The 15,590-nt window shown below is 41.8% G+C and overlaps 2 protein-coding genes across 2 annotated transcripts; one reads left to right on the forward strand and one right to left on the reverse strand.

Annotated features, from left to right (window-relative positions):
* Positions 1 to 2,827: 2,827 nt before the first annotated feature.
* Positions 2,828 to 10,545, forward strand: tada1 (transcriptional adaptor 1). Its single transcript, XM_005811032.2, has 8 exons — positions 2,828 to 2,921; positions 3,258 to 3,349; positions 3,437 to 3,502; positions 6,819 to 6,910; positions 7,114 to 7,326; positions 8,510 to 8,661; positions 9,626 to 9,782; positions 9,862 to 10,545. The coding sequence occupies exons 1-8, from the start codon at positions 2,848 to 2,850 to the stop codon at positions 10,012 to 10,014; spliced, it is 999 nt and encodes a 332-aa protein (XP_005811089.1). The 5' UTR covers positions 2,828 to 2,847; the 3' UTR covers positions 10,015 to 10,545.
* Positions 10,546 to 11,961: 1,416 nt separating this feature from the next.
* Positions 11,962 to 14,544, reverse strand: jun (Jun proto-oncogene, AP-1 transcription factor subunit). Its single transcript, XM_005811023.3, has one exon. It carries the CDS (start codon positions 13,559 to 13,561, stop codon positions 12,575 to 12,577), a length of 987 nt encoding a protein of 328 aa, XP_005811080.1. The 5' UTR covers positions 13,562 to 14,544; the 3' UTR covers positions 11,962 to 12,574.
* Positions 14,545 to 15,590: the final 1,046 nt, after the last annotated feature.

Below are 15,590 nucleotides of genomic sequence, written 5' to 3' on the forward strand. Positions count from 1 at the left end.
AATTGTGTGTCATCAGCATAGCGTTTTAGGCTATACCCCTAGGGACGTAAATACAATAAAAATAGGATAGGGCCCAACACTGAACCTTGAGGTACCCCACAAGACAGTGGTGCACTATGTGAGTAAACCTGGTTCATAAAATCAGAAACAGATCTGATAGGTAAAGAAGTGAACCAGTTTAACACAATGTCAGAGATGAAAAATAAATCTCTCAGTCTGTGACTATCTAGGTAACTTTGAAGGTATTTGGTTCCACTAGGTATTATTTAGGGATATCTGATTATTAGGGGGTGGGTGGGCGAACATAATTGCACGTTCAACTTTTTCATATTTTCTTAAGTTACTTTTATGGATTGATGGATTTTGCCAGGATAAGTTAAGTCACCGAGGCTAAAATTAGAGCCCTGCCATGAGCGTGCTCCTTGCTTGCTCATTAACAGACGTTTCGAGCGGAAACGCATCCACTAATGACCCGAGAAGTCAGATGGTTCTCATTGTTAATGTGGTTGGATCGGCATGGCTGTTTATTCTAGACTCCAAACTTGAAATTCTCCACACGATCAAAGGGATCTCCTCTGTCAAGAACTTTGACCTCAAAACACTGTGGAGTCAGCACTTGCCCACTGAAGTGAGAAGCCCACAAGCAGTCCACAGTAAGACTATTAACTGCATGTGTTCTGGCTGTGTGATCCCACTTATTGTGATGAATGGCGTGAGTCACGGCGCTCTGTTTAAGACTTCATGACCGCCTGCAGATGCAGAGCCAGAGAAGCCATCACCCTGACTACTCGACTTGTTTTTGTACCACGGCTAAAACAGAGTAAAAACAAATGGGCCTCCCAACCAGGCCTAAGCTGCCTGAGAGGGGTACGAACCCGAGGGGCCGCGAAGGACCACAGAAGGAACCACAGAAATACTTTACATCCAGTACAGAGGAGCAACGGGATTCCAAATATAGACCACGCTAGAAGAAAAATAGCATTTAATCTCTTCTTAAAGAAGTATATTTTTGCTGCCGCATTCCACATTAGCAGCAGATGAGACTAACTATTGAGCGGGGCAGGAATGTGGAGTGGTTAGCAAGGGACGTTGTTCAAATATTCCAGCAGACAGCTACTTTAATTCCATTAAAATTGCTGACAGATGCTTGGATTTTATGCAGTAGGAAAGCTATGAAATCAGAAAAGAAACATATCCTCAGGGGACTGAAAAGGCATATTTCCTATTTGATTAAGTTTAGCAGCAAAAACATTGTGGAAGGTGAAAGATTTGGAAATGTCAAGCATTGAATGTCCTTGCCAGATCAAAGAAGCCAGATTAAGTGTTAATGAGGTTCAGGGGACAGTCGGGAATGATCTCTTTTCAGGAACAGAAAGGCCTCTAAGCACACCAATGTGTAAATGTGTTTTATTTGTGAGTCCAATGTTTATTTGTGTGCAATCAGAGTTTTGTGACTAAATCTGGAAGTCATTTCATTGTTATTGCTTTTAGTATGTATTCCCCTTGGTATTTTACAACAGTGCGTAGCAGGCAACCAATCAACCAGGCAAGGTTCTCCTGTCCACTTATGTGTTTTGCATTTCGACAAAGCTTGACGACAGAGTACCTTGGGATGCTTTAAAAGGTTATCCTTGTTTAATCCAAGCAAGAACTCCAGTACAAAGTCAAACTTGTTCCCAGAGCTCAGAGGAGTTCAGCAGGCCTGCACATTGTCTCTCTCATTCTGGGACTTAGAGTAGAGCTGCCACAGCTGAGGTGGTTCAGACATCTGACCAGGATACTGTCCACACTCTGGAGGAGACCCGAGGACAGACGGAGAACTCTCTTTGAGGACATCATATTTCTTTCAGACTGGGAAAGACTTCCAGAATGAGTGTTTTACTCCTAGACCCAACACCCTTGTGATGAGGGATCCATCCATTTATCCTGTACTGGATGAACAGACGGAGCCCACCAACAGGTAGACTCCCACATTCGGGCATGGATGACTACCAAACACCCGTGCCAACTGAAAGGAAATACCGCCATCTGGTGGTTGAGAAGTTGCAAATGCAAATGTGGTCATCGCACATAGTGTTAATTACGACAAAAACTGGAATACATCGGAAAATTCCCAGTAAATCATCTTCAATATTTGAATCCATACATTTGTTTATATAAGAATATACTTTTAAAAAATGTATATTTTTAATATAGTAAAAAGCCTACCTAAATCATAGCAAAAGGATAACGTTATTTGAAAAATTCTTACCATAATCATCAGTCAGTGAAGCGGGATATAGCTAAGTTTGGTTTCATGTTTTGGGGGTCAGAAAACAGAAGATAATTACAATGTTACATGTTGGGCATAAATCTTCAGATCGTTCAAATGTCTCCACAGATTTAAAGACAGGCCAAATGTTTTCTTTTTCTTGTCTGGACACATAAATAATTGTAAGTACGTTTTTGTAAGCTTTACAAACCTCTTGATAAATTTCAAACTGTGCTTGTGTTTCCTATTCAACTACTTCTCAATTAAATTCTGTTTAGTAGTTCATTTATTTACTTAACGTTTTACATGCACTGTAGTACCATATTCTGCCACAAGATGGAAGTAATGATTCGGTAATCCTTCATACTTTTTAGGGTTCAACTGTAAACACCAGTTACTTTCTTTTTCTTCGGAAAACAACTTAAAGAAACAACACAACTGTCACCTATCAATTGGCTAGTAATTATGTACAGGCTAAAAAAAATATGTGCAAGATTAAAATCTGATCTTTTTTCTTTTAGTTAAATAACTTTCATTTTTGAATAAAGTTTTGTAAAAACCTGGGCGTCGCTTGGTGATGACGTATTTTTGACGCTATGGCGGCTCACGCGAGCGAGCTGGAGATTGCGAAGAAGAATTTAACGAATGCCATCGGCGACAACGTGAAGCAGTAAGATGAACAGGCTGCTAACGAGTTTCCTCTGTGTGGGGTTTGCTTCGCACTCCATTCCCATGTCGCAGAAAAACCATATAGTTAATTTGAGGCCTCTCGGCATGTTAGCAGCTGGCCAGCACTTGGCTATTAGCATTGGCTAGCTAATGTTTTTAGCGGTTCACTCCTGACTTTTTTTGAGGATTTTTTGTGCCGTCCGTGTAGTGCTGGGAATGATAAACGTCTGCTCTTTGTGTTTTATTTTAGTTAAAATGTGTCATTAACGTAAGAAAAAAGAACGTTCATTGTAGCTATTTAAAGTTCTTTCATTCCTCATTTGTTTTGTCCTTGCAGTTATTGGGCTAACCTAAAGCTGTGGTTCAAACAGAAGATTAGCAAAGAAGAGTTTGACGTCGAGGCACGTCGCCTGTTGCCTCAGGAGAATGGTTGGTGTGCAGACGAAGCTGCTTTCCTTTCTAATGTTTTCTGAAAAGCAATGTGGCTTATCGAAGATGTTCTCTTTTCTATCCCAGTCCACTTTCACAACGACTTCCTGCTGGCCATCCTCACACGATGTCAGATTATTGTTTCTACACCAGGTGAGTTTGATGCATCCGGATTCGTGCAAACGTTAGAGCATCTCTTCCAACATGTCGGACAATTTTACTTGCGTGCTACAAATGAGTATTTATTTGCTAATGGGTATTGTAGATAAGGTGCAAATGTGACCTCATATAACTTTATAGAACAATGCCTACAGTGGAAACAAGATATTTAGATAAACTGAATATCAAGACACATAATACACTTTTTTTTTCTCTCATTGCCTCAAGTTAAATCTGACCAAATGTCTCTTGTCAGTTACTATTACCCAAATTATCTCTATATCCTAAACACCAGAAAACTTAAAAATAAAAACATTTCAAAGGTTTGCAGGCAGAACTGTCTTTTAAACTGTATGACTTGGGTCAAACCTTTTGTGGCATTTAGGATGTAGAAAAGAGTCGCAACAGTTGATCAGTTGATGAAATGTTCATCAAAGCTCTCATGGCACACATCGTCATCATCATATTCATGACTGTAAGATTCGTCCCTGTCTTATTTTATTCAACACAGAATAAAAGGCATTGAAAGCATTTTGGATCAAGCTGTCAAATGCCAAACATTTCCTAGCTTCAAAATGTTTGGACAGTCGTTTCCATCAGAAAACTGCCAGAATTGTTCAGAAAGTTATTAGGGGTTGTAATAAATTGATTAGAAGTTATCATGACACATCGGAAAACCTCCGAACACATTAGGAAATTCGCCAGGACACACAATTCTAAAAATGTGGGCTGTTATCTAATATTTATACGGCTGCTGTTCAACCATTTACCGATATCATTAATATTGCACACAAAAAACAAATCTCTTCACTTCCGACACTGCGTGAAACAGAAACAAACGTCTTGGTTGAATGAAAGTAGTTTTTCATCTACTTCTTTATGGGAGAGGTGTGTGAATAATTAACGGTATGTACACGAAATGAAAGAAATAAATCAAAGTGCTTAAATCGAGAAACGAATGATTTATTTCTGGTTTTAAAAAACAACAACTTTATTTGGGATAGTCACTTAAGATCAAGTGCTGAGTTTGCTATTATCATCAGTGTACGCAGAGAACATGGAATAAATCCGGGGTGTGTTTAACCAGAAAATCAACTATATAACTGATTTCCAAAGGATGTTGTCTTTTTTTTTTAATAGCATCAACAAAATAGTTGTACAAATCTGTTTGGCCATACTTCCTGCTTCTCACAGAAGGAATTAATTTAATGAGTCCCAACAATACTTAATTTCCCTTTGAGATCAATGAAGTATTTTTTGTATTGAACTGAATAGTGATGTTATCAGTCAAGAGGTCGTAGCCACACCTTCGTCCAGCTTGTATTTTCAACAAAGTTGCACCAGTATAACTAAGAAAGTGACCGTGTCCCTCAAATCAGTTGATCAATTCTAATTTTTTTGTGTGCGTGTGTCCAACAAGCTGGTTTGGGAAGAAAATGTTTGTACACATAAGAAATAACCGCAATTTGTTCTTTATTCTTTCTTAATCTTCCATAATCAAATATTTGTAAAACTCACTGGCCAGAAAGAGAGCAAAGCTTTTAGACGCATCTCAAAAGAAAACAACAAGGTTTTATGAAGTCAACTGTTGTTGTTCTCAAGTCTGCTGGCGCTTTAATTGTCGTGTTGCTCTTGTGGCGTTTTGCTTTAGAAATAAAACCTTTGTAAGGTAGTAAGTAGAGTTGCTGTCTTTTTTACCCATTCAACGTCAGTCGTGTTCTTTTCAGTTTCTATAAATAATCAAACTCCCCAGTGATCTCGGGATTATGCTTTCCCTCTTAGATTTATGATTGTGTTTAGTCTTCTAAATTCCCACTTTATCCCTGTATCCGTAACCTTAAACCTGTGTGGCGCCTGAATAAGTTGTGTAATCTGTCTCGGTTTTGGTTAGTCCGGGGGAGAGAACTAGGAAATACCCTCCATACATCAAACCTGCGCTGCCGTCCGGACGCCCCCGCTCGTTCCGCTGCTGCACACAAAGGCATTTCGTGTCTACGTCTGAAGTTGCTGTCGATTCAACACTACTCTCATATTCGGGTTTGGAGCGAGTTTTCAGGACTAACCCAAAATGCGCCATAAAGTTTACAGATTACTTTAACGTAAACCTTTGAATGCACACGTTTTGCACAACTCTTTGATCTCTAGTAAAGGAGCTTAGCAGCAAAATTCACTCCAGGTGTCTGTTACATGAATAGGCCAACATACACGTATTGTATTTGGACATCTAGAGACCAAGACGACGCCTAGCAACTGATGACCAGGACCTTACCGTTGCAAGGTCACAAATAGGATGTTGTCCGACAGAAGTGGCCACAGAGCTTCATCACCAGGTTGCAACACGGATACAAAGAGACCGAAAGAGTCACTTTTACTTGATCGATGCATATTATAATTCTCCACTGGACTTGAGCAATGACTGAAAGATATCATAACTATGAAAGACGTCTTTTCCACTGAAGCGCATCACATCCCAATCCCACCACTCTTAGCTCTGACTTTGCATCCAAACAGATTTTTCTACAGATGTTGCAGTGAATGCCCCACAAAACGCCGTTTCTATTAATTTAACTTCCTTCGTCTGATGATTTTTGTGACACTCCCACTGCTGTCTCCGGTTGATGGATAAATTTTAAAATCGATTCAGAAACCATGGCGGCCATCAACATTTCCTCAAACTGAGCGCTGGAGTGTGATGTCAACGTTCTTCGGCTCGTTTTGGGAACGTCCAATTGCCATCGCATCAATCAGTGGTATGAAGGACCACGCAAAAAAAAAACAAAAATCAGATTTCAGAAGAAAAAAAAAATCTGAATCGAGTATCAAGACCAGCTGCGTTAACGTAGCCTGAGTTGACTTGTGAACAACATGAGATGTCGTCGTCAAGACCAAGAGCTCATGGCGCGTTATGGACGCCATGGAGACACTTAGAGATTCTTTTGTTGTGGCATACTCACAACTTTTGTTTACTAACTTTTGATTAAAAGTATTGCTTGACATTGGAAAAACACAAGTGTACACTTCTACTTTAATTCTCTTTGTATTCTGTCACTGGCATGTGAACTTTTTCTGTTTTCCATGGATTTCACCCAAAAAAAACAAATATCTCTAACATTTTGTGAGAAATGTACAGTATGTATGTGCCAAGTATTTTTTTTTTTTTTTTTTTTTGTACGGTACTTTTAGTTTGTTGCAGATAATAAAATAATATCCAAGTTCAGTTTAGACTGCAGATGTGCGTCATGGCTTGTGTGTCGCCACTACAGTCATAACCCGTTTTAATGCTTCTTGTGTTTCCTTCTCTGTCCTCTAGAGGGCCCAGGTTCCTTGCAGTGGCAAAGCTGTGCCTCAAAGTCTGACAAGTCAAAAGGAAAGAAGAAGTGTTCCTCCAGGCAGAAATTTGATGTAAGTCCTCATTCTTCTCTTTTTTTTTTCTTTTTTTTTTTTTTTTCAAAATTCACTTTCAGAGGAAGTCACAGTTCAGATGAGCCAATTGTTGGCATCGTGAGCGGTTGTTTTTAATGTCTGGGACAGGTAATGAATGATTCACTGCACGTTTAGTAGTTGACTCACCGTCTCGTTGCGATGTCGCGTTCGGTGCCCCGCAGCACCGCTTCCAGCCACAGAACCCTCTGTTCGGAGCGCAGCCGTTCAGCCCGCGGGAGGCGGGCGGCGAGGAGGAGGAGCTGCGGCTGAGCGCCCACACGCTGCTGCTGCCGACCCGGGGCCAGCTGGAGGCCCGCATGATGGTCACCGCCTTCGAGATGGGGCTGGACAACGTCACAGAAGACGCCATCAGCACCGTGGTCTGTGCTGTGGAGGTGGGCCGGCGTCATCCACATGCCTGCTCACAAACATTACATAACTGCTTTCTCCATCACATACGGCGGTGAAAATGAGTGTCGGACAGAATTTGTCATATTATTGTAGACGTGTTTCTGAAGGTGGTTTTGATGTGAAATGTTCACTGGAGCCTTGGCAGTCCGTACATAGAAAGAAACAAACAAAAAAAGAAATTTAAGTAATTTGTAATAATGTAAAATAACAGAGTATTCAGGTAATCGTCAGTTAATTTAGTAACCGATTAATTGTTAACCGGAGTGTTAAGACTCAAAAAATGTCATTTGCTAAAAGAATAACATCATAACAGCAGTATTTAAACCAAAACTGTAGCAAAAATGTTAACATTTAGCATTTAAGATAAAGAAAAAAAACAACCTGTCTGTAAATATGCTCTACCCAAATTTCCTCAGTTTTATCGTCAGCTGGTTCAAAACCTGTAAAAAATCTTCTTTTGTTATTCAAGTATTAATCGATCAATCCAAAAAGCAATCAACCGATTAGCTCTGTAAGGGATGGGAAGTCGAGCAGAACGGGCTCACATGTTGACGTTAGAAGGATTTTTCAGTTGCGGATGAATGCTTTGCTACAAATGCAGTTGTTGAATTTTAGGCAATAAAATGTTTTCCTTATCTAAATAAAAGAATTAAATTGGCTATCGTTTTATGTATTTCTAGTATGAAATAAAATAATCTTAAGTGATTAAATGAAAAATCTGCCAAGTGTGCCAATTTTTATTTATTTTTATTGGATTTCTCCATTAATCATCAGAATAATTGATTGCTAAAATATTTTCAGCAGCAGGACGGCTTTCTAATCGCTCATAGATTTCAGCCGGTGTCTTTTCTTTGCGATCCTCCTTCCTCCTCCCGTTCAGCGTGTGTTCAAACCCCTCCCCCCCTGTGTCATGTCACACTGTTACACACAACTTCAATTCTGAACTTATTCGTTTACGGTTTCTTTCTGTGTACGGATTGCTTGGGTCGTTTACCAACACCTGCTGAAGGTTTCACGTCACCGGCACCTTTTAGAAATACGTTTGCCACAAAACATTGGACTTCTTTTACCAATGTCGCATCCTGTTTCTTCCATTGCTTGGCGTAAATCGCCGAACGGAAACCGTGTTCCTCCTGCTCGTGCGTTGACGCCGAACTCTCATTTCAGCACCACTTGAAAGACGTCCTGACCGCCGTAATCACTCGGAGGAAGGCGTACCGGCTACGCGACGGACACTTCCCTTACGCCTTCGGCACCGACGTCACGCCTCGGCCTTATCTCAAGAACAGCCTGTCTGCGTACCACGGCATCAGCGAATGGTAGAGAGCGTCAACGTTTTCTAGTTAACTCGGGGGTGGGGGGGCGTCGCGCTCATTTTTTTGGTTTTGAGCCACATCAGGATCAGGTGTGCGTTGCTAGGGACGACGCACATTAATCGATATTTCTGTAAATGCACCAGATTTAGCCAAAACGCTGATTTCTATCTGTTGTAATGTTGAATCTTTTTGCACATTGATGTAATTTAGCAGAATACAGACTAACACTGCTCTGATTTGATTGATAAAAACATGGACAAACATAACAGCTCTTGGTCCCACTGCTTAATGATGATACAGAACCAACTGACGTATCACACATAGCTGTAATAACAAAAGCAGATTTTTCCTTCTTTGTTATGGAATAATTGCGTTAATTTCCACAACAAATTGCCGTCACCATCCACAGAAACTCTTTGGAGGATTTGAATTAATATGAGTTACAGCAACATTTTATTTCCCTTTGGGAGCAGTAAAGTATTTTTGAATTGAATTTAAAATTCAATTTTAAAAATCAACCTAAAAATTGTTGATTTTTTTTTAGGTTTTAAATTTTGAAGGGTTCTTTCACGTCATTTTCTAAAAATGTCAACAGCCCACAGAATGAATAAAGATGTATCCTATTTTTTTTTACAAGGTTTTAGGGTTTTTTCTATTATTAGTTTAAAACAAAAACATTGAAATAAAGCAGTGTTTCTTTAAAAATGACAACAAAGTTCGTACAGTGGATATTTACCTCATAACATTTGTGGCTCTGAATAACATGCATTTAACTGGAATGTGGGCAAAGTTTGCAGATTCCTTTTCTAGACTCTAGAGGGCCACATAAAACCTATTCCTGATTCGGTCCCCAGACCTTGAGTTTGACGTGTGCTGCTTAAGAGAAAACGCATAAATGTTTCTGTAGATCCAGATAAATATATACCCCTGCCGTTATTTTTGTGTGTGTGTTTTTTTTCTTTCTAAGTCCTCCTCCAAGCGCATCTCTTGCTGCGTGCCCGCCGCCTCAGGTGTCGCCCGACGACGCCGAGCAAAAAGCCATCCACTTGCTCGCCTGCTCCTCTGACACGCTACCTGCACCGCTTCCTCCAATCAGCATGTTTGACCTCCTGGAAGCGCTAAAGGTACGAAGATCAGCAAAAGTGAGTTTTTAGCACGCTTTCAGATGCTTTTAACGCTTCGTGTAACGTCTGTGTGGCGCAGGTTCATCGCGGCGTGATGCCCTCCCACACCATGTACGCCCTCAACATGGAGCGCATCCTGGTCCAGCTCTGGCACCCCAGCCACGAGGAACTGGAGCAGGACCGCATACACAGGCAGAGGCTGGCCGGTAAGGAGGGCATGCCGGTCAGCTGAGAGGCTCGCTCTGACTCTCTTTTCACCAGACTGTAGGACCGAGCTCGTCTCTGGAAACCAGTCCATCTCCAGAACAGCCACATGGGGGGGGTGTTTTCCAGGAAGTGAAAGGCTTGGATAAAACCTGTGGCTTACAGAAGATGGAGCAAGAGGAAAACCAGGAAGCTGGAACGCTGTTGTTGTCTGTATGATGTAAAACCTTTACCTGTCCAACTTTTAATTACTTGTTGCACAATAGGAAACAATTGGTTGTAATTTAGTCCGTTTTAAACTGTAGGAGCGAATGAAGCACAACAGTCTAGTTCTGGATAAAACAAAGTCTTACCAAGTGTTTTTGGTCTAGTTTCTAGTGGAAATATTGTAGTTTTGTCTTATTTCAGGTGCACTAACACACACATAATGTTTCAGCATGAAACTGGAGCTTGTTTTAAGTCAATAATGAGAAAAACTTACTATTTTCACAGGCAGATTATTTCACTTATAACATGGGAAAAAGGTATCGTTATAAATAAAATAACCTGCCAGTGGAACTAATGCTTTTCTTTTATTAATATTAATGAATTATTGTCTTAGAACAAGCTCCTTTTCTTGCTGAAAAGTTACTTAGGTTATTTTTGTCTTATTTCAAGTGTACTAAGATATTTGCACCAGAAATTAGACCAAAAATACTTTTATGCTTCTGGTGGATTTCTTGTGGGAATTTCTTCTTCAAATCTAACCTGCTGCTTTCAGGGATAACGTGTTGCATCCTGGATGTCCAAACGATGTTCATCACCTTTACGAAACTGCAAGTAATGTTAATTATTAGAAATTAGATAAAAAATACAAAAGAAAAATCTATTAAAATCAATCGGATTCAATTTGTCAATTGTACCAGGTTTGGTTGTGTACGGTGTTATAGTTTGTACACTATGCTTATTACTTCTTCCTAAATAGCATAAGGTTCCTTTTTTTCCTGTTTTATTTTACTAATTTAAGTAAGATTTTTTTTTTGAGCATCTATTAACACATAATTGTGTGATGTGTGGCCAACCTTCCCCCCCCCACCACCTTTACAATAATTTAATCTCACCTTACACGGGTGAAACATATTGGCACCATTATACCTCCGTAGATTTGGCTGCAGCAAAAAGCTATTCCTCAAAAAATGGACGTAGAAGACGAGGGTCTAATGCAAATTTACACCACACTTTTCAGATTTTTAGTCGTAAAAATAAGAGGTCTTCTGTTGACAAATTAGTATTAAATCAGAACTTTCTAGCAAAGTTCTCTAAGATTTTAGGCTGCAGTGTTGATGTGAAAATTGTTAAGTTAGTATATATTAAAAAAAAAACTACAGTAAAGTGCTGCATATGAGAAAATGCTTAAATAATTTCGACATCTGCGATGTTCAGAGTAAATGCTGGAATCTGGTCTGGAGAAGAGCTGAAGTTTACAGTGTGCATTGAACTCGCCTTGAAACATAATATCCAGAATGTCTCCTAATATTTACTAGTTTCTAGTTACAGTGTTGGTGATCCTCAGTGTTTCTACATAGTATATGTGTTCATACATTTGTTTTGTTTTTTTTTTGCTATTTTTTTTTATAAATATATATTTCACATAGTTATGAATAAAAGTCATTTTGTTTAAGCTAAATTATACATTGCGTTTTTACTACGCACTTAAGTGTGTAAACAAAGCTGCGTTTGCCCCAGTGGTGACTTGTTGGCGTCACCAGCAGCAGAGTGGGGAGAGGGGCGGGAGGAGGCCAGTGATTCAGCCACGCGCACTTCGAGTCACCTTCCCATATTTGGGCTCCCTGCTGTTTCCTTCCGGAAGCCGGGCTCTGTCCAATGAGCGCTCGCGCCTCACACGCCACAGAATGACTCAGGGTCCCCGTCTGTTCCCGAGTCTTGGACTAAAAAGCTTCTCGCTCCTTGTAAATTAGACAAAAATGCTAGCATGTATGTTCAACTTTTCTTTTATTCATTTAGCCTTATTTACAGTTAAGTGCTCAAAAATGCAGCGTACAAATATTACAAAGAGTTATGTTGTTGTTTTTTTTAGGGCTAACAAGTTACACACGTATTAAAAAGTCGTATGAAGAAGAGTGTTCTGGAAGTAAGGCAGCTGTCAGTAAGCTACACACACCTAGAAGATAATAAGAATAAAAACCGTCTGGAAGGTGTGACAGCTGTTAGTGTTTTTTTCTTCTTCTTCTTCTTTAAATGGTGCGCCAGCTGTCATTGTGTTTCACCGTGTGCAGCTGTATCCCCACGCCACCTCAGTTCCTGTGACGAGGTGCACAGTTTCCACGCGTGACCTACAAGTTCTTGTAGAAATAATAATAAAAAAAAATGTAGTGAAATTCAGAAGTGGGCAGACTATAGGAGCAAAAGTTTCACTCAGCTCTGTGCGTCTGCAACATAACAGGTGTTGGCTTCCTATTACACCGACCGAGCCAAAACAGTTCGTGTCCGTGTGCTGTCGGGAGTGGGGGGGGGGGGTTGGTGGAAGGTCTCAAGCAGCCATCTGAAGTTGCATTTGGTCCCTTATTGGCTCCGTCAGTCTCCGCAGCCTAGTAGGCTTGGAGCTGCTGCGTCAGGATGAGCTGACAGCCGCTGTTGACGTGGTCCATGACCTTCTGCTTGAGCAGAGCCAGCTCGTCTCGAAGGACGTTGGCGGAGGAAACCAGCTCCGTGTTCTGGGTTTTCAGGTTCTTGACCCTGTCCTCCAGTCGGGAGATCCTCTCCAACTTCCTTTTCCGGCACTTGGACGCGGCCACCCGGTTCCTCATGCGCTTCCTCTCCGCCTTGATGCGCTCCTGGTTCTCCATGTCGATCGGGGAGAGCGGAGGCGTCTCGCCGGACATCTCGGGCACCGTTTGCGGCTCCTCCTTGAGCGCCTGCAACCGCGGGTGCTGCTGCTGTTGCGCCGCTGCCGCCAGCTGGTGGTCCGTGTGGTTGTGTGGCGGCTGCGGGGCTCCCGGGTAACTTGTAGGCGGGTGCCTCTCCGCGACAGGTGCGGACGCGGAGCCCACCGTTCGGCTAAAACCGGCCAGGTTGGTGTATTCGGGCGGCTCCGTGCGCACCGTGCAGCTGTAGGGAATCCCGCCGCCTTCGCACGGAGCCGCGCCGGGTGCCACCCCGCTGGTCCCGCCGGTCTGAGCGTCAGGGTGGGCGGCGGGGATCTGCTGGTAGTGGAGCTCAGCTAGGGCCCTCACGAACCCTTCGGCGAAGCCCTCCTGCTCGTCGCTGACGTTCTTGGGGCAGATGAACTGGGTCGGGGTGGGGGTCGTCAGCCCGCTGCAGGACTGGATGATGAGTCTCTCCAACTCCGGCGACGCCAGCTTCAGCAAACCGACGTCGGGCGAAGTGAGAATGTCCAGGGCCTTCGCCCCCAGCTGGGGCTTGAAGTTTTTCGGGTCGTTTAGGTTCAGGGTCATGGTTTGTTTCAGTGTTTTGGGGTTGAACCCGTACACAGCCGCCCCGTCATGCTGGGAGTTGGAGGCATTTACAGCTTCGTCGTAGAACGTCGCTTCCATTTTACGGATTTTTCTAGACATAAACTTTTCTTCCAAATCCCGTCCAAATAGTAGAGTTTGAACCAAGAGTCCGATTTCTGTCGTTTTTACGGTATGTTCTGTGACGATCTGCCCACTGTCCCGAGGCGGATGCTGCCTATTGTTGGGAGTTCAACTCACTTGACAACTTTGCGTCCCGAGAAAAGTTTTCCTTTGTGAACCGTGCGCTCATCGACAAAACCAAAAACGTTTCTTCCGCCGCCGAGCTTCTGTGCGTCTACCCCCCCGTCAAGCCTCCTGTGTTGGATTGTCCTCCCGCTCCAATAACTAAAAATAACAATAACACTCCGAAAACGGGTAATACTTTCAATCACTTCCAACGTGGAGACGAACTTTATCCACCTCTAAGCTGCAGCCCCACTGAAAATAACAATGATGTCATTTCTACGCCCCGTGATTGGCTGGAGACGGGAGCGCGGGCGGGGATCGTCTAATGACATGTGTGTTGCTCCGACAACCGGCCCTGTCCCCGCCTCTCCTCGCGAGGGTTTATGGGATTAGGTAATGCAAGGCGCAGCAGCAATGTACTCTGGGATTACGTAGTGTTTTTGAATATTTAGTTACCCGCTCATTTTCTATTTGTCCATCCCGATCACGACACTTTTTTTATACGACTATGGACGCCACGACTCAGGTTTTACGGGATCAAATTTAGGCGTCAAAGCGCAAAAGTCTCGGGAGTGAATTTTTCTTTCCCTTTCTCTTTGCGTACGGCCAGGAAGTGAGCGCTGCTCGGCCGTGAAAGTCTGTTTAAAGATAGACTACAGATGATGAGCCTGACCTAGATCGAGAGTGCTTTTGTTCTAGGGGAGACGCTCTTAAAGTCACAGTTTTTTTTTTTTTTTTTGCAGTTTGTGTCAAACCCGCAGATGGAAATGTTATCCCAAGTCCCGAAGACACTTTGAAGTGCTTTGCATGAAGAGTGCATTCAAAAGCCAGTGCGTAGCTTAAGAATAAGTGTATCATAGTTTAGGTTTTTGCATAAAAAGAAGCTGTAAAATGCAAATAAAAACAAATGAGTAGAGACTGATTTAAAAAAAAAAGGTGTTTGCTTTTGCTGGAAAGCTGATGTCAACTGTGTTTCCAGTCCTGATTTAAAGGAGCCAACGCAGCTGAAGAGCTCAGAAACTAAATGCTGCCTCCTGCTCATTAGTTCTGGTTCTGGGAATCCGTGGAAAGAGGTCCCTGCTGACCAGAGAGGTCCAGGTGGGTTTTAGCTAGCAAGCAACTGAAATAAATTAGGTTCATTCAGGGATATTAGAAGATTTTAAAAAATCTCTCTTTCTGAGAAAGAGAGAGAGTGAGAGCGCCACAATGTAAAGACTGCTGAGGGACGTTTCATTTCCTGATACCGCTCAGAACTTTGGTAGCAACATTTTGGATGAGATGTAATTTCCTTTCTGATATAATTTTAGGCACCTGTAGAAACAATATAACTTACTGAAAATAAATCCCTACTGTCTTTTTCTTCATTAAATCTTATTTCTTCTACTAACAAATTGTACAGTAAAAGTACAGCTGATGGATAAAGTGTAGATTTCCACTGAGGGATTTCATAAGATATGTTTTCTATTTTATTAGTATTTGGGTCGGTGACATCACACGACGTCCAATAATTGAGCTGACCGGTAACTATTTGGGAAAGTGAAGGACTTTTCTCACATTCCAAAAAAAAAAAGAAAAGATTTTGAACCAGTGAAGTTGCATTAATGAAAAAAATAGATTTGGAATAAAAGAGGCACCGAGGTGGAGCCTTGAGGAACCTCACATTTGATCTTTGCCCAATCATGTTTACCAAATGATGAAACGTAGTTATGCTCTACCAAGTGAAATCTGAATTAATTTCGCAAAGTAGCAGAAAGTCCGACACCCTTTTCTTGTCCAGTCAGTAAATCATGGTTAGCTGTCTCAACGACAACAACAAAAAGCACAAATTTGAGAGTATTGATGTAAACTGGTTTCCCTAAAAAATATTTACAACTCATGATTTCACAGAAACAATCATTTATAT

Source organism: Xiphophorus maculatus, chromosome 6 (assembly GCF_002775205.1).
Source record: "Xiphophorus maculatus strain JP 163 A chromosome 6, X_maculatus-5.0-male, whole genome shotgun sequence".
Classification (NCBI taxonomy): Eukaryota; Metazoa; Chordata; class Actinopteri; order Cyprinodontiformes; family Poeciliidae; genus Xiphophorus; species Xiphophorus maculatus.

What these genes read in the sequence shown, in the direction of transcription:
- tada1 (XM_005811032.2), top strand. Translation starts at nt 2,848, where the DNA reads ATGGCGGCTCACGCGAGCGAGCTGGAGATTGCGAAGAAGAATTTAACG. An exon ending in GATTATTGTTTCTACACCAG is followed by an intron (nt 3,503 to 6,818) that starts GTGAGTTTGATG and finishes TCTGTCCTCTAG; the next exon opens with AGGGCCCAGGTTCCTTGCAG. An exon ending in ACCTCCTGGAAGCGCTAAAG is followed by an intron (nt 9,783 to 9,861) that starts GTACGAAGATCA and finishes TGTGTGGCGCAG; the next exon opens with GTTCATCGCGGCGTGATGCC.
- jun (XM_005811023.3), bottom strand. Translation starts at nt 13,561, where the DNA reads ATGTCTAGAAAAATCCGTAAAATGGAAGCGACGTTCTACGACGAAGCT.